Here is a 26,269-nt window from a genome sequence, read left to right as displayed (position 1 = left end):
AATGATTTTTAGCCCTCTTCTCAAAATAGCCCTTAATCCCTAAATCTCGATATCTCTGATTTGAAAACACATTTATAACAATTGAATCATGTGAAAATAACTATATATATTTTGTGATGCAAAAATATAAGAATGTGAGACAATGAATTCTTATGGTATGTTTGTGCTATTGTTATTTTGTCGTTGTATGAAAAAATTAAAACAAAATTAATAGAGATACCAACGAGTCATATTACATTTAGGTGTTGATCATTGAATACATATGTACAGTAATTTATATTCACATAAATAAATAGAATATATATATATATATATATATTCATGTTTATTTTAAATGTTTCGAGACATTTAGAATGTTTTTAGATCATAAATTTAGATAGAAATTTAAAAAATAAAAGAAGAAAGGTAAGTGAAATGTAAATGAAATATCATAAATTATATTTTACTTAAATTTTACTCACTTTTTTATTTTTCCTTTTCAATTTTTAACAGAATTTGTAATATAAACACAACCTTAAAAATTGGAAAATCAGTGCTTTCCACCATTTTGGGTCCAACACAAGATTGCCATGGATGGTTGGGTTGTAGCTGTATCCTAAATTTATTTAGGTTGGTAGATTTAAAAAGGATCAAGGTTCTCTCCGGTCTCAAATTAGACTGGAGCATGCTGTTGGATTTGTAGGGCTTATCACAGGTCTAATTTCTATGATTCGAACCGTTTAATGTGTAAAATTCGTCGAATACTGTTTCTTACAAAAAATTATATTGATTGAATATCGATAGTCACTTGATCAGACCATATTCTGTTAATAGTAAAGATGATTTTTAAAAAAAATTATTGACAAAAATGTATTCTAATCAATTGAAGTGACTATCAATATCTGATTCATGTGAAGTACTCGACGAGTCTTATATATTAAACAGTTTGAATCATTAAAATTGAACCCGTAGTGTGCTCCACAAACGTAAATAGCACCAACCAGTCCACAAGATGTAATGAAGATAATCTTGGCCCATTTGGAAACAATGAAATGCAATGTTTGGCAGAAGAGAAAATTTCCATAACTTATTGTTTTTGTAGTGGACATTGTAAATGTAATGAATAGAATCCTGGCCCATTTGGAAACTATGAAATGCACTGTTTGGTAGAAGAGAAATTTTCCATGACATAACTTTTTGTTTTTGTAGTGGACATTGTAATCAATTATTAGGGGTGTACATTTGGTCTACTCAAAGTCTGCCCACGAATTAATGTGGCCCGACCTGGCTAGGTCTGGGTCCTAGTCTAACTCGAGATCTTGGATTTGGGTCGTCTATTTTGAAGTCTGGCCCATCGGTCTACTCAAGTCCTACTTAAGGCTCGGTCCGTTTGAAGCCTAGTGTCATTTTTGGTAAAAACATAAAAAAATAGTCAAGTCTGGCCTATATCCGCCCCAAGCCTGAATACCCCATGAGCCAAAGCATGGGTCTAATTTTCTTGCCAGTAGGTCGGCCTAAACTGACCCAAATTTTGGTAGGAGCTCGCGCGGCCCAACAATGGGCAGGCCTGAGCTCGGGCATAAGTGGGTTGAGTCAAATTTACACCCCCTATCAATTATATAGCTGAATTAAGATTATATAAATTTTGCAGGCATAATTTAATAGATGTTAGTATTTTTAAAGTAAGAGGATAGAAATATAAAATAAAATTTTCTCTTGTTTGTAAACTAAATTGGATGGTCCAATCTTGCCCATTAGGCCTACCAAGTGTCTCACTAGATGACTTGATAAGTTATTTTTTTAAGTCTCAGAGAATAGATCATTGATACAAATAAAAAATTTAATTTGATCATCTAATCGTAAGCATACGAGTCATAATAATTGAGATATATGTTTAGAGAGAGACTCTGCTTGAAAGTAACATTATCTTAGTTAATTAGGAACCAACACTATGCAATTACGCTAAACCCACACCTTTCTTGCAATTGAAAGAGATGTTTGGAAGGCCCAGCCATTTATGTAAGTTACTGTTTTCATTCAACTTGTGTTATTTGATGTATTAACTGGTTGTTTTGAATATTGGAATGTTAAATTAAAATTAGATAGTAAGACAACAACATTACAAATTCATCCTCATCAACTCATAATTTACATAGAAAAAAAAAATTAATAATTCAAATTCATTTCATATATAGATCTCATACTTTATCAATTCAATTTTCACCCCATAAACATATTGGAGATAAATTCAAAATCCTTAAAGATAAATTCCCAACATTTTTCATTGTAAAACTTTGAAAGTAGCCTGATGGGCAGATTTAAAAATTATATTTTTTAAATAGGGTTGGTTCATATAAATCCAATATTTTGACTGAGCCAAGTTTAAGTAGGCATAAATTTATTTATTAAGCAATGCAAACTCAACCCGCATAGGACATGACCAATGTCCAATCCTAATATTTACATAGAGAACTTTTCAAGTAATTCTATGCTACATACCTTAAAAAAAGGTATGTACCGAATATTTTAATTATAAATTTTAGAATATTTTATTATGATAAATTGATTATGATTTATTATGATATTAATTGTGACTTAATTATGATATTTTGTGATTGTTAGTTTGGTTATGTAAATTAAATTCACTTTTTAAATTTAATGATATGACAATCTATATTTAAAATAATTCTCTCTTTTATTTTTTTTTAATTATCAACTAATTTATTCTTTTTACACATTACTAGTCTTAAAAATAAATTGAAAAAGTGAACTATATTTTTTTTCCCAAGCAAAGATTTGAAAGTTACAGAGAAGGGTGAGAGTAATAGATACTAATGTGAGTTTGTCTGCAAAACAAGAGAGAGAGAGAGAGAGATATAGAGATAATGAGAGAAAATATATGTTTTTGGGTCACGTTTCTTGGATTAGGTTAGAGAGAGAGAAAGATAGAGATAAGAGAGAATAATCTTTTTCCGGCCATTTGAACCTCACTTGCTCAAACTAGGGAGCATTTTCCTTTCATAGGGGGTGTTTGGGAAGAGGTGGTTTAGGCTAATATAGTCTCCAAAACAAAAATAGCCTAAAAGTTTCCAAATCAAAATGTTTTCAAAAAAAAAAAAAAAAAAAAGAAAGAAAAATTAGGTTGGCAGTGGCTGTCACTGTGATAGTGGTAGGCTGTCACAGTGACAGATAGTAGAATTACAATTTTGCCTCTATTGATTTACTTTGAAAAATGTGAGAATAGGGATAAAATTGTCATTTTAATTAAAAACATTATTTTAACACATTTTTCAATACACCAATTTAAATAAAAATCTATTCCATCTTTTCAAACACAAAAATTAAAATAACCTATTAAAATAATTAAAAAACTAAAAAAATTTTAAAATAGCCGCTTCCCAAACCACACCATAAAATAATAATTTCAAAGGGCCTTTTGGTAGTACAATCTTAAAATAAAATTAAAAAAAAAAATTCCTGTTGGTAGTGGATCAGTTGTCTGTTTTTCTTTTGTTTCTGATTGGTTTATCTACCATTACTACTTTTTAAGTTGGCCATTCAAAGTTTCATCTACCTTTCCTATCAAACCATTCCATACAATTCCATGGAGGATTCCACCACCACCACCACCGCCAACTCCGCCGACGAAATTGCCCACGAGTTCCTCCCCCTCCTCCGCGTCTACAAAGACGGCACCGTGCACCGCCTCCACAGCACACCTCCCGTCCCCCCTTCTGTCTTCTCCACCACCACCGCTGTCTCCTCCAAAGACCTCACCATCTCACCCTCCACCGGCGTCACCGCCCGCATCTACCTCCCACCACTCACCACCACCACAAAACTCCCCATACTTGTCTACTTCCACGGCGGCGGCTTTTGCGTCGGCTCTGCCTTCTCCGCCACAAACCACCGTTACCTCACCACCTTATCATCCCAATCCACCGCTCTCGCCGTCTCAATCGAATACCGTCTCTCCCCCGAACACCCTCTCCCCACAGCTTACCATGACTCCTGGGCCGCCCTCCAATGGGTCGCCTCTCACTACGCTGGCGACGGCGGAGAGAGGTGGCTGAACGACCATGGAGATTTCAACCGGGTTTTCGTCGGTGGTGACAGTGCTGGCGGCAATATCGCTCACAACATGGCCATGAAAGCGGGCCGGGAGAGGTTACCCAATGGGGTGAGAATTTTAGGTGTGATTGCAGCCCACCCGTACTTCTGGGGGGCGGATCCGATCGGGTCGGATCCAGTTTCGGGTCACGAGGATCGGATGAGTTCTCGGCTTTGGAAGTTTGTATACCCGGAGTGTCCGGGTGGGCTTGATGACCCGACGATTAACCCGTGTGGACCCGGGGCTCCGAGTTTGGCGGGTCTTGGATGTTCAAGGTTGTTGGTGTGTGTTGCTGAGAAAGATGCACTTAGGGAGAGAAATGTGAAGTACTACGAAGCAGTGAGGGACAGTGGATGGGTTGGAGAAGTGGAGTTGTATGAAGCTGAAGGAGAGGAACATGTTTTCCACATCTCGAATCCTGAGTCCGAGAATACTAAAATTATGCTCAAAAGATTGGTTTCGTTTATACAAAAATAGTGTAATTTTGTATGTTAGTTAAGTTGAACTTAATAAGTTGCTCATCATTTCTTTTTGTATTTATGTTTCGCTCGAGTGTTCTTAATCTCCCTAAATTTTCCATCTCTGATGTTTCAAAACACTAATCGTGCAAGAAAATTAGACACCATTCAATGACTTCAAGTGTTTTGTGACAAAAGAAATAGTAGAATTTGGGATAAAGAATCCCTGTGGTATGCTTGTACTATTGTTATCTTAATCCATGTTAAGCAGTATATTGAAGTTGTTTATAATTTTTTTTTATTTTTTATTTTTTTATTTTGAAATTTTGCACTAGAGTGTTGTTCAGTACAATTTTTTTACTTATAGTTAGAGACTTAAATAATTTTAAAAAATTGATTATCTAAAAGTTACGAATGAGTATTCTTACAGTTTACAACGAAAAGTTACACCAAATCCAAATGTATCCCTTGTCAATGTAAGAAAAAATAAGAACAATAATATTAGATATATCCGCAAGTCATATTATGTTGGTGTAAATCATTAAATCAATGGACTTTTTTATTTTCAAGGGTTAGATTGGGTGCAAGGATGAAACTAAACTTTTGTTTTCGAGAGGGGTCAATACTCCAACAAAAATATGTGTAATATTAGAGATTTATAATTTATCCATAATTACATGACAATGAATTGGACATTATATGATTGAGTTTGTAATAAATTAAAAAAAAAAATGACATGTAACTTGCAACTAGGGGTGTGCATAATACCACCGAAACCGCCAAAACCGCCAAAACTGCACCGAGCCGCACCGCCAAGGCAAATTCGTTATTATTTGTCAATCGAACCGCCGATTTTTGGTAAGAAAAATGGCAAATTCTAGTGACACTTTTATCAATCCGCCGGTTTCTATTTTTCTTCCAAACCGCACTGACCCGCACCGCTATTAAATCATGTTTTATAAGATTCTAAAAATTCTTTTTTACTTAAGTTTGCTTGTTGTTCTATACCTTAGAATATAATATTACATTACTGCTCGAGGGGAATTCAAGATGTCAGTAATCCAAAATAAAGTTAGATTCCAATTCATTTTTCAATCTTTTTTTTTTTTTTTTCTGGCCATGTTGCAAACTTGCATTAGCTCACTTTTCAATCTACATACTTTTCAAGACTAAACATTTTCAATATATTGTAAACCCTGAATGATATTAATTTTATGTATTGTATTTGATCATTGTAACTTCCAGAGATGCTTGTAATGAACTGATGGCATAGTCGTTGATATTATCATGTTGTTGCTACACTTGCTGCATCAGAAGAAAGCTTCGCAAGATGCTTAACATCACGCTATCTCTGGTCTTTTTTTTACTCTTTGATTTAATTTTTGTAATTTGAATTATATTTTTTATAAACCGCCAATCCGCCCGAACCGCCAAGGCAAATCCGCCATTATTTGCCAACCAAACCGCCGGTTTTTGATAAGGAAAATGGCAAATTCTAGTGACACTTTTATCAATCTGCCACCCGCCGTACGGTTTCTATTTTTCTCTCAAACCGCACCGACCCACACCGCGCACACCCCTACTTGCAACTAAGAGATAAGTCCAAAAAAACAAAAAACAAAATTAAAAGAAGAGAGAAAATAGAAGAAGAAGAAAAAGAAAAAATTACAAAAAGATAAAGAAAAAGAGAAGAGCTTATGAATTGCTTAAAAATAAATAGGTAGAATAAAGAAGAGTTGTGGGCCCAATACACTTATACACATAGGAAATAATAGTTTAAAAAAAAAAAAAAAAGGAAAAATTACATGCAAGTGAGAAAAAGAAAAGAAAATTATTAATATATAGGGAGTGCAAGTGCCACTTATGCTCCTATAGACTTTCATTTACACTCCATCACAAACACACTTATACCTCTTATGTGTTTGTAACTTTTTTTTTTTTTTTCCATTCTCTCACCGGCATGTAATTTCCTTCCCCCAAAACCCCTGGTCGTCTCCACATATAGGTCCGTTCCTAATTGGGTGAGATTATAAGTGAAAATTGTTACTGAGGAAAATAAGAAAAATTATATTTGTTTGTAATATATTTTAATGGAGGGATTAACTATATAAATACTATAAATATCTTGGATAATACTTGGTTGCTCGAAATAACAGGTTCGTTTCCTTTTTTTTTTTTCTTTTCCTTTTCTTGCTTTTGAATACAGAGGGAAGAGAAAAGAAGAGAAGAGACGAGAGAGAGAGAGGAGAGGAGAGAAGAGAAGAGGAAAAGATGGAGACGGTGATGGCGAAGGAGGAAGAGAAAGAAGATCGACGGTGATGACGATGATCGCCGGTGGGTATCGTCGATCGCCACTATACTTTTTCTTTTCCTTTCTTTTCTTTTTTTCTTTTTTTGTCCTCCTAGTGGATCTGGATTTGAAAATGAAGGGGAAAAAAAAATTGTTGGCTAATGATGATGTGTTGATGTTGACGGTGATGATGATGCTGATGAAGATATTGTTGTTGATGATGATGATGTGTTGATGAAGATGTTGATTTTTTTTTTCTCTCTAGTGGATCTACATCTGAAGATGAAGGGGGGAAAAAAATTGTTGCCTGTTGATGATGATGAAGATGTTGTTGTTGATGATGATGATGATGTGTTCAGCTACTCCCTTTTCTCTTTTCTTCTTCTTTTTCTTCTTTTGCTTCTTCTCCATGTTCATCTTCAAAACAGCAAGGAAAAAAAAAATCTAAAACGACGTCGTATTGGATTCGAGCCAATTTCAAACTCAGAAATTTCCCCTGACATGCTGTTAGGTGAAGTCATGCTGTTAGGTGAAGTGATAAAGAAAAGGGGCTCAGCATGTGCAGCAACATATATGGAGGGGAAATACGGGGGTTTTTGGCAATATAACCGAATTTGATATGTAAAAATATGTTTAATTTTTTTTTTTATTATTATTATTACAAATTTGGACCTCATCAATTTTGTAATTCTGAGAAATAGTGATACAGGAAAAAAAATTTATAATTTGATTACTAAAAATGTTTTGTTAAAATTTGTGGAATGTAATAATTATATATATATTTTTTTCTAAAAAATCGTTTCACACAATAATTTTCACAACTTCCCTAATAATTGTACATATGTCCAAACTCTTTTCAAATGTTCATTACAATTCAATGACTACACCAATACTAAATTCTTTGCAAAACTCAAATTTTTCCCAACAAATATATAAAAAAGAAAGCAAAGATTGGACTTCACGAATTTGGTATCCTGAAATAAGTTCTCATAATATATATATATATATATATATATATATATATATTGTGGGGATATATTTTCTGAGTACCAACACGTGACATGGTGACGCCGACGTGTCAGCCGACGTGCCACGTGTCGTGGTAGTTATGCCGAGGTTGTCATGGATAGGCCGAGGTTGACTCCGAAGATATCGAAATCCGAGATAAGCGGATAAGGGACAAGAGTCTTAGAATGAAGAGGGAACTCAACTTGGATATGGATAAGAGTCCTAGAGAAAAGAGAAGACTTCTGCTAAGATAAGGATAAAGCTCTTAGGGAGTTTATCTTTATCTTTTGAGGAATCCAAAGTAAGTACTAAATTGGAGTCCATAGAAGTCAGGCTTCTAGTAGGACTTGGATTGAGAAAACTATAAAAGAGAGGCACCCCCGTGGGTCTAAGGTACACAGTTTTATACTCAAGCTTGTGAGTTTAGCACTTGATTATCTTTGAGAGATATACTGACTTGATCGTCGGAGTGCCCCCGGGTGGAAGAGCCACTGCCGGAGCCTTTTCTTTTTGTTACAGGTCTGTTGAAGCCATCTATTTTGCCGGTGCTCTCCAGCTGATTATTAGGCGGGCAGTGTGGTCAGAAAATTACCCACACAATTTGGCGCCGTCTGTAGGAATCTTAGAAGAATAGATGGCCAGTGACGGGCAGAGGGAAAACATTGGGGGCGACACTCTTGCTAGGATTGGCAGACCAATTGATCTTGACATTGAAGGAGACAACCATAGTACAGAAAATCATGACCAGGGTCACGGAGAGAAAGACGTCGGCCAGGACGGCGGTACTTCGAAGCAAACAGACCAAAGCAAGTATTATAACGAAGACAACCTTCAGGTATGGAGGGATAGGTGCCTACGGAGAGATGAGGAAGTAAAAGACTTGGCAAACAAGTTGGCAGACCTACAGTCAGTGGTTAACTTCATGATGCAAAACAATGTTATGCAACCACCATACCCGCTGCAAGATACGCCGATGCCGGCAATTAACACCCAGAAGGGAGGAAGGAAAGCAATCCCCGAAGCCCCTCAGCACACCAAGAGTGGAAGGTACTCACACCGGCCTTCCAGGGAAGTCGGACGAGAGGAGCCGAGGCAAGAAGAGTCCCGAAGGACACATCGAATGAAGGATCCAGGGCATAAAGAACATTGGCATGTTCAAGGGTAGGCACTCTGCTTTGACACAACCCATAGAGAAAGATCGAAACGGGCCCACCACGAGGCCGAAAGTAGTGTGCCAAAAAGATTGAAGTCCAGAGATAGCCGAGCTCCAGGTAGGAGTAAGGAAGACTTGAGGGAATACCTCAAAAGGAGGCAGCAGAATGTTGAAGCCGAGGTGACATCCCCAATTAAGCCGAGAACACCGTTCTCGGTGGAACTAGACAAATTTGAAACACCAAAGAGATTCAGTATGCCAAGGTTCCAAATTTATGATGGTAAATCAGATCCCAACTTTCACGTTGGACCATACCTGAACTCAATGGCATTATACAGTGGGAACGAGCCGTTGCTCTGCAAAGTATTTCCCTCATCCTTTGGGGAAATTGCATCTGATTGGTTCCATAAACTACCAAAGGGAAGCGTAAAGACATGGGAAGGCCTGGCCGAGATGTTTGTGGCCAGGTTTGTAACGAACAAATTACAGCCCTTGAGGGTCGACGCCCTGATGGCTTTAAGAATCACCAAGGAAGAAGGCCTTAGGGCCTACGCGAAGAGGTACTACGAGGTATTCAATCGAATACCCGAATGTAACCAAGAAGTGGCGGTCGTGTCTTTCAAGAACGGCCTGAAAGATGACTGCCCACTACGGAAGTCTTTGGCAAAAACATTGCCAAAAAGCATGGAGGAACTTATGGCGAGAATCGAGAAGTACGCCAGAGCCGAGGAAGATACGTCGGGAAACAAAGAGATGAAACAGGAGAAGGGAAACGGCTCGCCGAAGCGAGGCCGAGGTACCAACGGGCCGACCAAACAAGAAACAGAACTGAAGGGTAAACAGGCAGTGACGATGGTGTTCCGAATCCCTATCCATAAAGTCCTGGACCAAATACGAAATCAACCCTATTTCAAGGCACCGGCAAGAGCACCAGGGGAATTTATGGGAAGAAACGTTGGTAGGCGCTGTGCTTACCATAATGAAGAAGGACACCCAACTCAGGGTTGCAGAGCCTTAAAAGCACACTTAGAAGACCTAGTAAGGCAAGGCCATCTGAGGGACCTTGTTGATGAGGCCAGGACAAGAGAAGAACAGACAAGATTGCCTTAAGCACCAGCAGCACCGCCTCCTCCAGCACAGCAACCACAGGCAGGAGGACCACGGGTGGTTAATGTAATCCACTCAAAGGTGAACGAAAGCGACATTCGGGGAGAAACCCAAAAAGTAAAACACCTGCAGCACATGAACCAGGTCGGATACAAAAGACCTCGGCATGAAGAATGCCAAGGACCGATGATAACTTTCACTGAAGCCGACCTGGAGTTGGTCCAACATCCGCATAATGATGCCTTGGTAGTGTCCCTCCAGGTTGGGGAATGCCAAGTGAAACGCATCCTGATAGATAAAGGCAGCTCTTGTGACATCATGTACATCAAATGTTACAAGGAGCTGGGCCTTCACCCTGATGACCTGGAACAATCCAGCAACCCTATGGTCAGCTTCAATGGAACGCCGGCGTGGCCACTGGGCGCAGCAAGCGTGGAAGTACAAGCTGGTACTAAAAAGATCAAAATAGAATTTATGGTGATTGACACACCCTCGCCATATAACATCATCTTGGGAAGACCATGGTTACATACAATGGGGGCAGTTCCCTCAACACTGCATCAACTACTACGGTTCCCAACAGAGCATGGGATTGAAGAAGTCAGAGGAGATCAACTACAGGCAAAAACTTGCTCCATGGCAGCAATGAAGACTACTTGCAGCATTCGAAAGCCAAAAGAGACAGAGATTGAAGACGAGGACATGGAGGTCCTAGAAGATGTCGGCAAGGAGCCAACCGAAAAGAGTGAAGAGACACTAAAGAAAATCCTTGTCCAGGAAGGTGACGAAGAACGCTTCTTTCTTCTCGGCTCAGGCTTAGCCGAAGAAGAGGAAAGAGAACTGGAAGATTTTTTGAGAGCCAACATTGAGGTGTTCGCCTGGACACCTTACGAGATGCCTGGAATTGACCCCGAGGTCACTTGCCACAGACTGAATGTCAACAGGTCGGCAAAACCTGTGATTCAACGAGCCAGAAGACCGACGTTGATGCACGTCGAAGCAGTAGAAGAAGAAGTAGATAGACTTCTGGAGGCCAGGGCCATCCGAGAAGTTCACTACCCAACTTGGCTATCCAACACAGTAGTGGTGAAGAAGAAGAACAGCAAATAGAGGGTTTGTGTAGACTTTACCAGCCTCAACAAAGCCTGTCCCAAAGACAGCTTTCCTCTGCCCAAGATTGACCAGCTCGTAGACGCTACTTCAGGGCATGAAAGGATGAGTTTTCTGGATGCATACAGGGGGTACCACCAGATTGCCATGTACCCTCCAGACGAGGAGAAAACCGCGTTCATCACCCCTAAAGGCCTGTACTGTTACAAGGTAATGCCTTTTGGGTTGAAAAACGCAGGAGCAACTTACCAAAGGTTAGTAACAAAAATGTTCAAGCACCTGATTGGCAAAACGGTAGAAGTCTACATCGATGACATGGTCGTGAAGACCAAGGAATCTACGGGTCATCTTGCCGACCTAAAAGAGGTCTTTGATATACTCAAAACATACCGGCTCCGACTCAACGCATCCAAGTGCGCGTTTGGAGTTGGATCAGGTAAGTTTTTAGGGCATTTGGTAACGAGAAAGGGCATTGAGGCCAGCCCAGACCAAATCAAGGCTATCCTAGAGCTGCAGAGCCTGACGTCGGCAAAACAGGTTCAGATGCTTACTGGAAGGGCCGCAGCCCTAAACAGATTCATCAGCAGAAGCTCAAATAAATGCAGACCCTTCTTCAACCTGGTGAAAAAAGCCACAGACTTTCTGTGGACAGAATAATGCGAAGCCGCTTTAACCGACCTAAAGAAGTACTTGACCACAACTCCGATTCTTTCCAACCCAGAACCAGGGAAAGAACTGTTTTTGTACTTGGTAGTTTCAGAACACGCAGTAAGTGCAGTACTAATCCGAGAAGAAAAAGGGGAGCAAAAGGCTGTTTATTATGTTAGTAAAACCTTGGCCGATGCAGAAACAAGGTATCTACCACTAGAGAAATTAATGCTAGCCTTAGTAATGGCTTCAAAGAAGTTGAACCATTACTTTCAAGCGCACAAGATTGTGGTCCTAACAGAGCACCCACTGAAGTCCTTGTTGCAACAAGGAGACTTAACAGGAAGGATAGCAAGATGGGCAGTAGCCCTGGGCCAGTATGACCTGGAGTTCAGGCCAAGAACAGCAATTAAAGGCCAAGTTTTGGCCGACTTCGTGGCAGAATTCACACCTGAAACCATCGAACATCGGGCTCCGTTGAGCCAGGATGAGCATTGTCCCAGCAAGCAAAAAGAATCCCAGCCTAGGGCAAAAGAGCAAAGGAAGGAAAAACTCAGACCCTGCAGCATCTACATTGGCGATTCATTCAGACTGTTCGTCGATGGAAGTTCGAACCGACAAGGAGCGGAGGCTGGGGTACTGCTGATATCTCCAGATGGAGAAATAATAGAACAGTCCATCCATTTGGGGTTCAAGGCCTCAAATAATGAAGCGAAATACGAAGCATTAATTGCAGGGCTAAAACTGGCAGCAGCAGCAGAAGCAGATGAGGTAATAGTTTTTTGTGATTCACAACTTATTGTTAATCAGTCAACAGGTGAATTTGCATCCAGGGACAAAAGGATGTCGGCATATGCAAAAGAGGTCATCAGGTTGGCAGGCCTATTTCAGAACTGCCGACTACTCCAAGTTAGCCGAGATGACAACACCCACGCCGACGCGTTAGCTAACCTGGCAAGTTCAATACAGGCGGGAAAAACAAGGACAATTATGATCGACTATATGTCGGGCCCGAGCATAGAACCAAAAAATACAGAACAGGAAGCAATGTGTGTAGACATGGGGCCAAGCTGGATGGATGCAATTGTTGCATTCCTGAAAGAAGGAAAGCTGCCAGAAGATCATAAGGAGGCACACAAAGTCAGATTGAAATCGGCAAGATTCTATTTAACAGCAGATGGACACCTTTACAGAAGGTCCTTCACTGGAAACAGGGACAATTATGATCGACTACATGTCGGGCCTGAGCATAGAACCAAAAAACACAGAACATGAAGCAATGTGTGTAGACATGGGGCCAAGCTGGATGAATGCAATTGTTGCATTCCTGAAAGAAGGAAAGCTGCCAAAAGATCATAAGGAGGCACACAAAGTCAGATTGAAATCGGCAAAATTCTGTTTAACAGCAGATGGACACCTTTACAGAAGGTCCTTCACTGGACCCCTTTTAAGGTACGTACACCCTTTGCAGGTTGAAGATTTCCTATATGAAATTCATGAAGGAATTTGTGGAAGCCACGCTGGGGGCAGATCATTAGCCCACAGGGCCATTACACAGGGGTATTGGTGGCCCTACATGCAGAAAGATGCTGAAGCCTACGTAAAGAAGTGTGAACAATGCCAAAAGTTTGCACCTTTGATATATCAACCAGCTACTGACCTAAACCCAGTGTCCAGCCCTTGGCCGTTTGCCTAATGGGGCATGGATCTGGTTGGGAAACTTCTCCAGGCAACTGGGCAGAGAAAATACTTGCTGGTGGCAACAGATTACTTTACAAAATGGATAGAGGCAGAACCTCTTGCCAAAATCCGAGATGTGGACGTCAAGAACTTTATATAGAGAAACATCATCACCAGATTTGGGATTCCAAGAGCAATAGTTGCCGACAACGGAACACAGTTTGACAGCAAACTCATCAAGAACTTTTGTGCGAAATTCAAGATCAAAAATTACTTCTCAACACCAAGTTTTCCCCAAAGTAATGGGCAAGCAGAAGCATCCAACAAAGTAATTTTGGATGGAATAAAGAAGAGGCTGCAAGCAGCAAAAAGAAAGTGGGTAGATGAATTGCCCAACGTACTTTGGGCATATCGGACTACGCCGAGAAGATCAACAGGGGAATCCCCCTTTGCCATGGCTTATGGCACAGAAGCAGTCATCCCATTGGAGATCGGCATCCCAGGGATCAGAACCCAGGGAGTAGAGAATGGCATCAATGATATAATCTTAGCCCGAGATCTGGATCTTTTGGAAGAACGAAGAGAGAAAGCTGCAATTCAGCTCGCAGTATACCAGCAACAGCTTGCTAGAGCTTACAACAAGAAGGTCAATCCAAGAGATTTTCAAGTCGGCGACCTAGTCCTGAGAAAAGTCGTCGGCAACAAGAAAGATCCCAAAGAGGGCAAGCTTGGCCCAAACTGGGAAGGACCCTACAGAATTACTTCGGTATTAGGCACTGGAGCTTATCGGCTTGAAAATAACGAGGGCAAAGCACTGCCAAGACCTTGGAACACTTGTAATTTGAAATTCTTCTATCATTAGATGTGCAGAATTTTTGGCCCATGTCATCAATAAAAACTTTTCCCTTTTTCTTTAAAACACATACGATTGATAAAGTTACATATTGGTGTTTTTGAGACATGAATAATGAGAACCCAAGTAGAACTCAGGTTCACATTAGGGGCAGAGAGAAGACGAAAATACTTAATTCACTTGATGAAATTTGTAGCAATTTACAAGTTGGAATTAAATTGATTCCTTATCCTCACTTATTGAAATTTGTAGCAATTTACAAGTCGAAGTTAAGCCGAAATTATTCTTTAATTCGCTTGTTGAAATTTGTAGCAATTTACAAGTTGGAATTAAACTGATTCCTTATCTTCACTTGTTGAAATTTGTAGCAATTTATAAGTCGAAGTTAAGCCGAGATTATTCCTTAATTCGCTTGTTGAAATTTGTAGCAATTTACAAGTTGAAATTAAGCTGATTCCTTATCTTCACTTGTTGAAATTTGTAGCAATTTATAAGTCGAAGTTAAGCCGAGATTATTCCTTAATTCGCTTGTTGAAATTTGTAGCAATTTACAAGTTGAAATTAAGCTGATTTCTTATCTTCACTTGTTGAAATTTGTAGCAATTTACAAGTCGAAGTTAAGCCGAGATTATTCCTTAATTCACTTGTTGAAATTTGTAGCAATTTACAAGTTGGAATTAAGCTGATTCCTTATCTTCACTTGTTGAAATTTGTAGCAATTTACAAGTCGAAGTTAAGCCGAGATTATTCCTTAATTCGCTTGTTGAAATTTGTAGCAATTTACAAGTTAGAATTAAGCTGATTTCTTATCTTCACTTGTTGAAATTTGTAGCAATTTACAAGTCGAAGTTAAGCCGAGATTATTCCTTAATTCGCTTGTTGAAATTTGTAACAATTTACAAGTTGGAATTAAGCTGATTCCTTATCTTCACTTGTTGAAATTTGTAGCAATTTACAAGTCGAAGTTAAGCCGAGATTATTCCTTAATTCGCTTGTTGAAATTTGTAGCAATTTACAAGTTGGAATTAAGCTGATTCCTTATCTTCACTTGTTGAAATTTGTAGCAATTTACAAGTCGAAGTTAAACCGAGATTATTCCTTAATTCACTTGTTGAAATTTGTAGCAATTTACAAGTTGGAATTAAGCAGATTCCTTATCTTCACTTGTTGAAATTTATAGCAATTTACAAGTCGAAGTTAAGCCGAGATTATTCCTTAATTCACTTGTTGAAATTTGTAGCAATTTACAAGTTTGAATTAAGCTGATTCCTTATCTTCACTTGTTGAAATTTGTAGCAATTTACAAGTCGAAGTTAAGTCGAGATTATTCCTTAATTCGCTTGTTGAAATTTGTAGCAATTTACAAGTTAGAATTAAGCTGATTCCTTATCTTCACTTGTTGAAATTTGTAGCAATTTACAAGTCAAAGTTAAGTCGAGATTATTCCTTAATTCGCTTATTGAAATTTGTAGCAATTTACAAGTTAGAATTAAGCTGATTCCTTATCTTCACTTGTTGAAATTTGTAGCAATTTACAAGTCGAAGTTAAGCCGAGATTATTCCTTAATTCACTTGTTGAAATTTGTAGCAATTTACAAGTTGGAATTAAGCTGATTCCTTATCTTCACTTGTTGAAATTTGTAGCAATTTACAAATCGAAGTGAAACCGAGGTTATAGTTTGCACACTTATAGCAATCTACAGGTTGGTCCAACCAAAGAAGATGCTTAACACTTGTTGAAATTTGTAGCAATTTACATGATAACGTTAAGCCGACACATGATCATCTGTTGAAATTTGCAGCAATTTACAGGTTGAGGTAAAAGCTAAGTATATTGTTTAAACACTTGTTGAAATTTGTAGCAATTTACAAGTAGGTTAGACCGAGATCACTGTTTGCAAAGTACTTGTTGAAATTACTTGTTGAAAATACTTGTTAAAACTTAAGAAAAAATTTGCAAAGTTGACATTGAATAGTATATGTTTTACACTTGTTGAAACTTATGAAAAGATTGCAGGTCAGTATCTTGCCGAAGTAAAGCTTGTAGTTATTACACCTGAGATATGTAACCCTGAGAAGATTGCACAAGCAAGGAAAGAAGTATGTAAATCATGCAAAATATTCTAAGTATAGAAACCACGCAGAAGCAATCAAAGAAAAGACAAAGATTCAAGCGTTAAGAAAAGGAAAGCTGAGTTAACATTTACAAAATTGGGAGGCACGTTGGCCACGCAAAAGCTTACATTGTTCAGAAAAAGATAAAGGAAAAAACAAAATACAAGAAAAAGAAGAACATAAAGCTAAGGGTCTTCTCCTCCAGATTGTTGGATTTGGAGATCAGATACAACCTCGACCTCCTTCTCTGCCGCTATTTCGGCGTCAATTTCCTAAAGAGTTTGTTCGACAGTCTTAACCTCGGAAGGGATGTCGGCTGGAACAGTGTCAGGAACAGTTTCAGGGATAACCTCATCACCTTCTTCATCTTGAGTCAAGTCAAGGACTTGCTCATTCTGAGGAGGGGACTTAGCCCCATCAGCATCCTTTGGTTTTCTGACCAAAGCCTCATCTTCTTCTTCATCGGCATCTTCAGACTCAAATACATCTTTAGCTTGGCTTGGAGGTGGAGGAAATGGAAGAGGAATGGCGTCGGCTTTGCGCAGCGGCGAATCGTCAGGAATGCTAAGCTTCTTGGCAAAGGCCATCCAACCAAGAGAGAAGCCCCTGTTGCATGCCTGCCTGACTTGAAGTTTATATTCCTCAGTGACGTCGGCCATGCCCTGGGCGTAAGCCTTCTCATCAGCCTCCTTGATTTCGGCTTTTTTGGTGGCCAGAGCCTCCTGAAGCTCTTTTTCGGCTTGGGCCTTTTTTACCTCGGCGTCTTTTTTCTCGGCCTCGACAACTTTCCTGATAGCCTCAGCAGACTTTGCTTTTTCTTCGGCCATTTGTTGGGCCTTAGTGGCAGCCTCGGCCTGATCTTCCACCTTCTTCATCTTTGTCAGAACAGTTTTGTTTTCCTTTTTCAAGACAGAAACCTCCCACCTCATATCGGCCAACTTCTCCCTTGTTTCAAAAGCTTGCATGGAGAGAGAATGAGCATGTTGAATGGCCTGAAAGAACCCAAGGGAAAAGTTATTACACAAACCTTGCAAGTATAGAAAAAAGGGACAGAAAGACAAGTTACCAAATGGGGGAACTTACTTGTACAGAGCGTTGGAGCATGAGGGCGTAGTTCTCATACTCGCTCATCTTGGCATTTCGCTCAAGATCACCAGGAAGAAGAACAACAGTACTGAGTGCCACGCCGACGTTTATGTCTTCGGCACTGTTAAAAGCTATAACAGGTTTATCCTCCAGGGTGATTTCAGGCACCCAGGGGACTCTTGGTACTTTGGAACCCGAGGTCGTCGCAGACGATGACTTCGGCTTCTTCGATTGAGTGGACTCTGACAGCTGGGCCTCGGCAAACCTCTTGGCAGAAGCAGAAGCACTCTTTTTACTCTCAGCCAATTGTGAGATGGACAGAGCATCCTCAGCCTCAACCTCAGTAGCTTTGGCCTTGGGCTGAGCCTTTTTTATTCTTTTTGGCTTTGGTGGGGGCATGGATTGGGTTGGAACAGCATCAATGTCGACAGGTAGGTCGGCTAGGAGATCTTGGGCAACAGGCTTCGGGCGACCCATCTCAGCAGTTTTTACAAGTCGTCGCCGACGTTTTCTTTCTGGTATTGGGATTAAGTATGGGGCTGAGGTAGATGGTTGATTGATTGGGTCAGATGTTGACTCTTGATCTGTTCGAGATATAGAAGCGGTTTGAGTTATGGCAGTCGGAGGAGAAAGGCTTTTCTTCTTTCGTTTGGGAACGTCGGGCAGAGTGGATTTGTATGTAGGAATAAAGTTTAGAAGCAGAGGTGCTTTTCTTTTGTGGACAGGCAAGTCAAGGAGCTTTTTCAGGTCCTTGCTAAGAACGTAAGATTGGCGAAAGTCTTTCGCTGGCTTGCGAACGTCTGCAAGAAGAAACAGACATTAGAAACAGATAAAATATTGAAGACTTGAAAAGAAACAACTAAGTAAATAACACTGGGCTCTTACCCTTGCCCTCTTTAACTGTTCGAGGAAGAGGGTATAGATGGACATCTTCGTCTGGGGCAAATTTCTAATTTCCAGAGACAATGAAGTAGTCATCTCCAGCCCCCTTGTTGGAGTCTGGGTGGTCGGCTACGATTTTGAATTCAGTAGACCTCGGCTTGAGGTAGTAGACGTAACATTTTTTCTTCAGGCTAAGGGGGCACATGGTGTAACAATATTGTATGTCGGCTAGGGTGATTCTAACGTTTTCTTGTCTGGCTAAGGCGATGATACCAAAAATCACTCGATAGGAGTTTATGGCAAGTTGCATAGGGTTCAGCTTATAATAATGCAGAATCTCGCGAAAAAGAATGTTAAGTGGAAGCCGAAGTCCACACTCAGTAAAGGCTACAATAGGAAGAGGCGTGGTGTTTTTGGTAGGCATGATGGAGTCATCATCCCCAGCCAGTTTCAAGCGGACATCGGCAGGGACGGAGAACTCCTGCCTAAAGTACTCAAGTTTGGTCGGGGTATCAACCCTATGTCTGAGAACTCCTGCCTAAAGACAGAATGCTAGATTTCAGAAAGAAGGTGCTCTTAGGGGGTTATCGGGACCTCGGCGAAACCCTAGGTATAATCTGGTAAGGATTGTTTCAGTTTTCCCTAAAAATTGAAGGTTCTATAAACAAAACCCAAACCTAAAACTATGAAGGCAAAGATTAAAGGCAAAAATTAAAGGCAGAAATCTGGAAAACAAGAAGCAAAGAACGACGTTTCAGAATCAAAGAACAGAGGTATGGTTCTCAGAAGCAAAAGAAATACAGAAGTAAAAGGCCAAGAACAGTGGCAAGAAATGTATTGAAACAGTGCAAGTGTTCCAATTATGAGTACAATCATGGAATAGACGCATCTAGATAAATAGTTCAGCAAATCAAAGGTTTGAACAGAGCAATAATGGCAGTAAGTAAACGAAAGTACATAGAAGAAATTGGGAATGCGGGGAACAGAGGCTTACCAGAACAAATGAAGCCGGGATGAAAGTCGCCGAAGTAAGGCAACGGCTGTAGACACGATGAAACGGCGAAACCCTCGCGAAATGGAAGAATGAAGACAGTTGCACAACTTGGAGCTAGAGCAATGGCGGGTTTGAGAAAGTTTAGAGAGAGAGAGAGCCAGAAAATCGAATGCAAAAGTAAAGAAATGAAGATGGAGAGAAAAGTTTTATCAAAAACTTGAAACGGCGGCAAAACAGGGCATTTATTGCGCCTGGAGGAACGTATGCGCCCGACGGCACAGACAGGTGAAAGGCGGCTTACAAGCGCGTCACAGACACGGGCCAATGAAGATAGAACACGTAAGGGGAACGGTTGAGAAGAAATGCATGACAGCTCATGCGCGTGAGGGAATTTGTTTAAGTTCTTGTTCTCCGAAGAGAACATGTCGGCCTGAAATAAATGATCTCGGCTAAACAGTTTTTTGAGCCAATATGCAGAAAGAAATATCGATATAGGTTCCATCACCTCAGAATGCTGAGGTAATAGAACCTAGGGGGCAGTTGTGGGGATATATTTTCTGAGTACCAACACGTGGCATGGTGACGCCGACGTGTCAGCCGACGTGCCACGTGTCGTGGTAGTTATGCCGAGGTTATCATGGATAGGCCGAGGTTGACTCCGAAGATATCGGAATTCGAGATAAGTGGATAAGGGACAAGAGTCCTAGAATGAAGAGGGAACTCAACTTGGATATGAACAAGAGTCCTAGAGAAAAGAGAAGACTTCTGCTAAGATAAGGATAAAGCTCTTAAGGAGTTTATCTTTATCTCTTGAGGAATCCAAAGTAAGTACTAAATTGGAGTCCATAGAAGTCAGGCTTCTAGTAGGACTTGGATTGAGAAAACTATAAAAGAGAGGCACCCCCGTGGGTCTAAGGTACGCAGTTTTATACTCAAGCTTGTGAGTTTAGCACTTGATTATCTTTGAGAGATATACTGACTTGATCATCGGAGTGCCCCCGGGTGGAAGAGCCACCGCCGGAGCCTTTTCTTTTTGTTACAGGTCTGTTGAAGCCATCTATTCTGCCGGTGCTCTCCAGCTGATTATTAGGCGGGCAGTGTGGTCAGAAAATTACCCACACATATATATTTAACGAAAATGTTTTGTTGTGATTTGTGAAATATAATCAATTTTTTTGGTTTGGTTTTGCAGGATTTACTTATCAGAAAAATAGAATTTAATTGTATGCCGTATGTTTTTTTTTGGTGCACCTTGAATGATTTTAATATGCTAATTCATTTAACAATACATGTAACATAAAAACACTGAAAAAATATAATTTATGTGAAAAGAATCTTTACAAATTTAAATAGCCATAATATAAAAAATTGTTCATCAATGCAATACATGTTTTGTGTTATGGTGTAATCAAAAAATTGTTGAAGGTATTTCGAGAAAAGTACATACAAATTGATGACTTCAATTGTAGAAGTATTCACTTAAAGAGAACATAAAAAAAGAACAGGGAAACCAAAAAAAACCCAAAAAACAAAGGCTCTGTTTGGTTGTTAATTCAAATCAATTTGCAACACGTGCGCTCGCACATGATATTTGGATACGATGTTCAAAAATTGATTCCGTGTGTTAATTCAAATTACATTTTGAAAATCTGTTTGGCAGCTTGTATCTCCCTTTCAACGTTTATGCCTTCTTCATCGTCTCTGCAACTTTCACGTGAATCTCATCTACATCAGTCCTTCAGATTCATCACGGGAGGCTTCTCTGTATCAAACATCTGTACTTCAGATTCATCACGGGTGGGTTTCAGACTCATTTTATAAATAATGAATCCACCTAACCCACTCTGTACTGGTATCATATTTCACAAATCGACTGAGTTACGATTTGTGCGTTGCGGACGATTCTTATTACGGGCAACCAAACAACGACGATTGCAAGGTGAAATTACTCACAAATTTATTTATATATTTTGTTAGAGGGAAATTATTTGAGAAATTCATCTTAATTTATTTTTAATTTTTTTCAAGTCAAACTTATCAAATTTATTGTCGAATCCGACGAGCAAACAGTGGCACATTCAATCAGTATACACATTCCATCACCGGTGATAACTATTCAACTCCCACTAATCTGGTAAATAAATCATTCATCCTTCATCTGTTATTTGAAAATAATTTCAGACGAGTCGATAAATGATTTCATTCTTCATCCTTTATCCTGAACTGTTTCAACTTTTTTGTTCTTCAAGAATAGTCAGTAAATCAATCTTCATCTGTTATATATAAATGATTTCGGAGAAGTTGAAATCAGTTCCTTAATGGTTTATGAGAATTTGTAGAGGCGTATTTTCCATTTCAGATCAGTTGTTATTTTAAATTATGAACTGTTTGAACCTTTCATCGATCAGAACCTGAAGCGGCAGTGCTTGGGACACCCGGCCGGTCGTCCCCCGGGTCATCCGGCCGGTCGACCGGCCGGTCAACCACCCGGTCCTCCCACCTCTTCCGGTTTTGACTTCCGATTTTTCATTTCTTCGTTAATGGTCTGAACCTACCGGTCTGTTTGAACCTACCGGGCTTTTTTACTGATTTTTTTTCCTTAATTTTTCTTTTATTGATTTGTTTCCTCCTATTTAAACACAATGTTTACTGATTTTTTTTTTAATTATTTGTGGTTATATTTCTGCTATCTGAATGTTTTTTTTTTGTGGTTATATTTCTGCTATTTAAATTCAATTAATTGCTACGTATTTTTTTCCTCGAAATAAAATCATATGTTCTTTTTCCTTTATCTGTGTTTTCCTTCAAACCATTTTGACACTGTTATTCTTGTATATCCATCGTAGATTACTTTAAAATACTCTGTTATACTTGTATATCCATCCTAAACTAGTTTAAATATAATTTGTATGTTTATAGATGGATGGAAATAATTCCGATGACAATGAGAACACCAAAATGTGGACGCCCAGAATTGAAATGAAATTAATAAATATGTTGAGAGATGAGGTTAGAAACAATCAAACAACGGGCCGTACTACTTCGTGGACAATTAGGCATTGGAATCATTATGCAAATCAGTTGCACAACATGTATGGATTTCGGTATAAAGGTGTCAAGGTGCGCCAAAAATATCAGCGATTGAAAGCTGATTACCAGACATTTAAGCGATTGCAGGCACAGACTGGTCTGGGATGGGATCCCATTATAGGCACTGTTATTGCACCCGATGAATTTTGGGATAACGTTTTCCATTAATCTGTACTATTTTCTAATTTTATTTTAAACATTTCATGATATATACAGTGCTTAATTCTTGTTTTGTAATTGTTTTAGGCTAGCAGAAATGTGAAGAAGTTTAGGACAAAAGGGTTTGAATATTTTCAAGAAATGACAGAAATTGTTAAAAATTGTTGTGCCACAGGGGCCCTGTCTCATGCATCCACACAAGGACCCTTTGACTCAGAAGAAGAAGATGACATGTTAAATAAATTTTGGAACGCTGATAGTGGTGGGAGTAACGCTGGTTGGAGTAATGCTGCTGAGGCCATTCCTGTTGACTTATTCGGGGATGAGTATATGGATCCAGCAAAGGGCAAAGGTCACAAGAGGGGCCCTGCAACCAGCCAAACTGACAGTGGTCGTTCCAAAAAGTCACGGTCAAGTGGGTTTGATGATGTGTGCGCAACTTTCACGTCCTATGTACAAGCCAAAACAGGACATTCACGTGCACGAGAAAATGAGACTAAGGCTGTAAGTGCAGATGGTGATGATTATTCCCTTGATGCATGTCAAGATGCATTGCTTGAGCTTGGGGACATACCACCGTTGCAGTACGTTAGAGCACTGACACTGTTCAAGGATAAGGAATGGCGAAGGTTTTTTATGCGCACTCCTACCCATTTGCGCCTAGCCATGATCCTCGCTTTGCAGTGAACCGAGAAGTTCTGTTTTGCTTGTGTTAGCAAATCTTCTTGGCTGAACTGTTTGATGATTTCATTATTCCTGATTTGGTTTTTATTATTATTTTTTTCATTCCATCATTTCCTTTCCTATGTTCGTATGTTTTTTTTTTGAACTTTTAAGTGTTTTCTGTTATATTAAAACTATGTTCTGTTATTATAATATGACCATGTGTTAAATAAATTTTGTTCTCCTCTGAATTTTATTATTTCACCAATAACGCTAACTGTTACAGCATGAATAACATGTTTTATAATTATGCTTTTACTGTGATGTAGACAAAGGCATATGTCATCCGACAGAGAAAACAATACAATGGAGCTCTCATTAGAGGAAGATGAGGTTGTTGATGATTTTATGGACTTTTTGATGATTGCTTTAATGCATGACCATATCAACGCGTCAAGTAGTCGCCGACCGTAGCGAACGTGTCCATTCAAAGGTGATGATTACATCTTCAGCCTATTAAATAGCCATCTAGAAACAATGATGAACGTTATGCGAATGGATGCACAAGCATTCATTTTATTGAAAGACACTTTACTCCATAATGGCTTTATCGATACTGAACATATGCATATCAGTGTGGAGGAATCGCTTGGAATTTTTTTATACACTTTTGCACAAAATGATCGCCATCGAATAATGACAGATAGATTTCAACACTCCACGGAAATAATTTGTCGGCACATAAAAATTGTTATGCGGGCATTGTGCAAGCTTTCATCATCGGTTATCAAACCACGTAACCTAGAGGACATACTGGGAAAAATTTTAAATGACATGAGGTTTTTTCCCTGGTTCAAGGCACGAACAGTATGATTGTCCTGTAAGTTTGTTCATATCAATAAGTGTTAATAAATATTTTTTTTTATTATGAAAGTAATATCGAAGTTTGTTTCGCTTTTAATATCAAACAAATATCTATCAATTAGGATTGTGTCGGTGCTATCGATGGCACATTGGTGGATGCATGGGTCCCTACTTCAAGACAAAATACATTCCACGGTCAGAAAGCAACGGTATCACAAAATGTACTCGCAGCTTGCGACTTCGATATGTTGTGGTGATTTATTAATTCTGGATGGGAAGGTAGCGCTCACGACAACGCTATTCTGGTTTACTCTATTACACGAGCTGATCTACAGTTTCCACACCCACCCAATGGTGACTGTCCCTGAATAACATACGGTACACTTTTTTCCTTGTCTATTTTTGTACATATCAATTGACAGAACTGTGTATTTATTATTTACATGTAGGCAAGTACTATTTAGTTGATGTTGGTTTCACGAACATGCCTGGATTTCTTGCCCCATTTCGGTCTCAACGGTATCACTTGCAAGAGTTTCGTGGCCATCGTTATGCAGGACCCAAGGAATTGTTTAACCATCGACATTCGTCATTACGCAATGTCATAGAAAGAACATTTGGTGTTTTGAAGAAGCGCTTCCCAATATTGCAGTCCATGCCAAATTACAAGTCTACACGACAAGGGCCTCTCGTGATTGCATGTTGTGTAGTGCACAATTGGATCCGTTTGCATGCAGCTATGGATCCATTCTTTATGGAAGCTGATAATGAAATGGCCGCAGAAGCAGAACCAGAAGCAGACGGGCTTGTTAGAGACCAAGCTGACTACGTTGACATGTCACAACATGGGTTAACGTCCCAATCGAACGTTAGAGATGCAATTGCTACTACTATGTGGCAAAATCATGTTCACCATGCATAGAAAAGGGATGTGAACAAGGGAAGTGAATATCGTACCGACTACTGGTTGTGAATGCGTAATTATTTGGTAAATTATTTCAGTCATTATGACACCGTTACTACATAACTTCGCCCTTCCTTGTCTGTTTCTGTGATTTACTGACTTCTTTTATCTTCTTGTAGGATAACTAATACTGAGGACAACGATTGGGCTAAATGGCAATGAAACGAAATAAAACACAAACATCATCACATGGGAAATGAAGATAATGGTTTTCGCATATCAGTGTGTACTTAAATATGTTGTTCATGCAATGTGTAATATGCAATTTTATGTATAGTCTAGCAAAGACAATTTAATATGTTGTTATTAATATGCAATGTGTTTCTTAGTAACTTTCATAAATAAATATGTTGTCATTAAATTAAATGTGGTGGTATGGGTGGTGGGTGGGTGGTGGGTGGTGGTGGGTGGCAGATGGGTGGTGGGTGGTGATGGATGGTGGGTGGTGGGTGGTGGTGGGTGGTGGTGACAGATGGGTGGTGGTGGCTGGTGGATGGTGCTGGTAGGTGGGTGGTTGGTGGTGGTAGGTGGTGGTGGTGATAAGTTCACCATTTAAAAGTGTAACAAATAAATAATAATAATAATAATAATAATAATAACAATAATAACAATAATAACAATAATAATAATAATAATAATAAATAAAATAAAATAAAATAAAATAAAAGTAAATTATATTTTATTGTTTTATATCACCCGATTTTATAGCAAAATATTATTTTATATGAAGAATGTGTAAAAATTCGCTAGGTATATCTTCAAGTAAGGGTGTATAATTTGTGTAAACACTGGATTATTCTTTTTAATTTTCTGTACAAAAGTTTATATTAACTTTTTTTTTTTCCTTTTCATTAAAAAACAGAATGTTTATTATTAAATATTATTAAATTGTAACTTGTTTTATTTAATGTCAGAACATTAATTTAATTTTATATTATAATTGATGCAGACAAATTATTTAATAATTGTGTAACTTTTATTCATTTTATTCAAATGAAGGATTTCGTAGACATTTATGAATTACTATTTATTAATTTTTGTACAAATAATTTTTT

General features: G+C 38.9%; 2 protein-coding genes across 2 annotated transcripts; both read left to right on the top strand.

The window, feature by feature from the left end:
• The first annotated feature begins 3,029 nt into the window (after window positions 1-3,029).
• Window positions 3,030-4,836, top strand: LOC114307733 (2-hydroxyisoflavanone dehydratase). The gene has a single exon (XM_028253150.2). It carries the CDS (start codon window positions 3,584-3,586, stop codon window positions 4,565-4,567), a length of 984 nt encoding a protein of 327 aa, XP_028108951.2. The 5' UTR covers window positions 3,030-3,583; the 3' UTR covers window positions 4,568-4,836.
• Window positions 4,837-18,019: 13,183 nt separating this feature from the next.
• On the top strand, window positions 18,020-25,376 carry LOC145795626 (uncharacterized). Its single transcript, XM_082880465.1, has 8 exons — window positions 18,020-18,029; window positions 21,135-21,271; window positions 22,394-22,720; window positions 22,811-23,352; window positions 23,716-23,843; window positions 24,530-24,604; window positions 24,700-25,147; window positions 25,334-25,376. The coding sequence occupies exons 1-8, from the start codon at window positions 18,020-18,022 to the stop codon at window positions 25,374-25,376; spliced, it is 1,710 nt and encodes a 569-aa protein (XP_082736591.1).
• Window positions 25,377-26,269: the final 893 nt, after the last annotated feature.

Source organism: Camellia sinensis, chromosome 7 (genome assembly GCF_055761805.1).
Source record: "Camellia sinensis isolate YWXY chromosome 7, ASM5576180v1, whole genome shotgun sequence".
NCBI classification, from domain to species: domain Eukaryota; kingdom Viridiplantae; phylum Streptophyta; class Magnoliopsida; order Ericales; family Theaceae; genus Camellia; species Camellia sinensis.
The sequence above is the reverse complement of the archived record's forward strand: the minus strand, read 5'-3'. Positions and strand labels throughout refer to the sequence as shown.

Coding starts and splice junctions, on each gene's coding strand:
- LOC114307733 (XM_028253150.2), top strand. CDS start 3,584: ATGGAGGATTCCACCACCACCACCACCGCCAACTCCGCCGACGAAATT.
- LOC145795626 (XM_082880465.1), top strand. Junction 21,272..22,393: donor GTACTTCAGATTCATCACGG/GTGGGTTTCAGA, acceptor GTATGTTTATAG/ATGGATGGAAATAATTCCGA. Junction 23,844..24,529: donor TGACCATATCAACGCGTCAA/GTAGTCGCCGAC, acceptor CTGGATGGGAAG/GTAGCGCTCACGACAACGCT.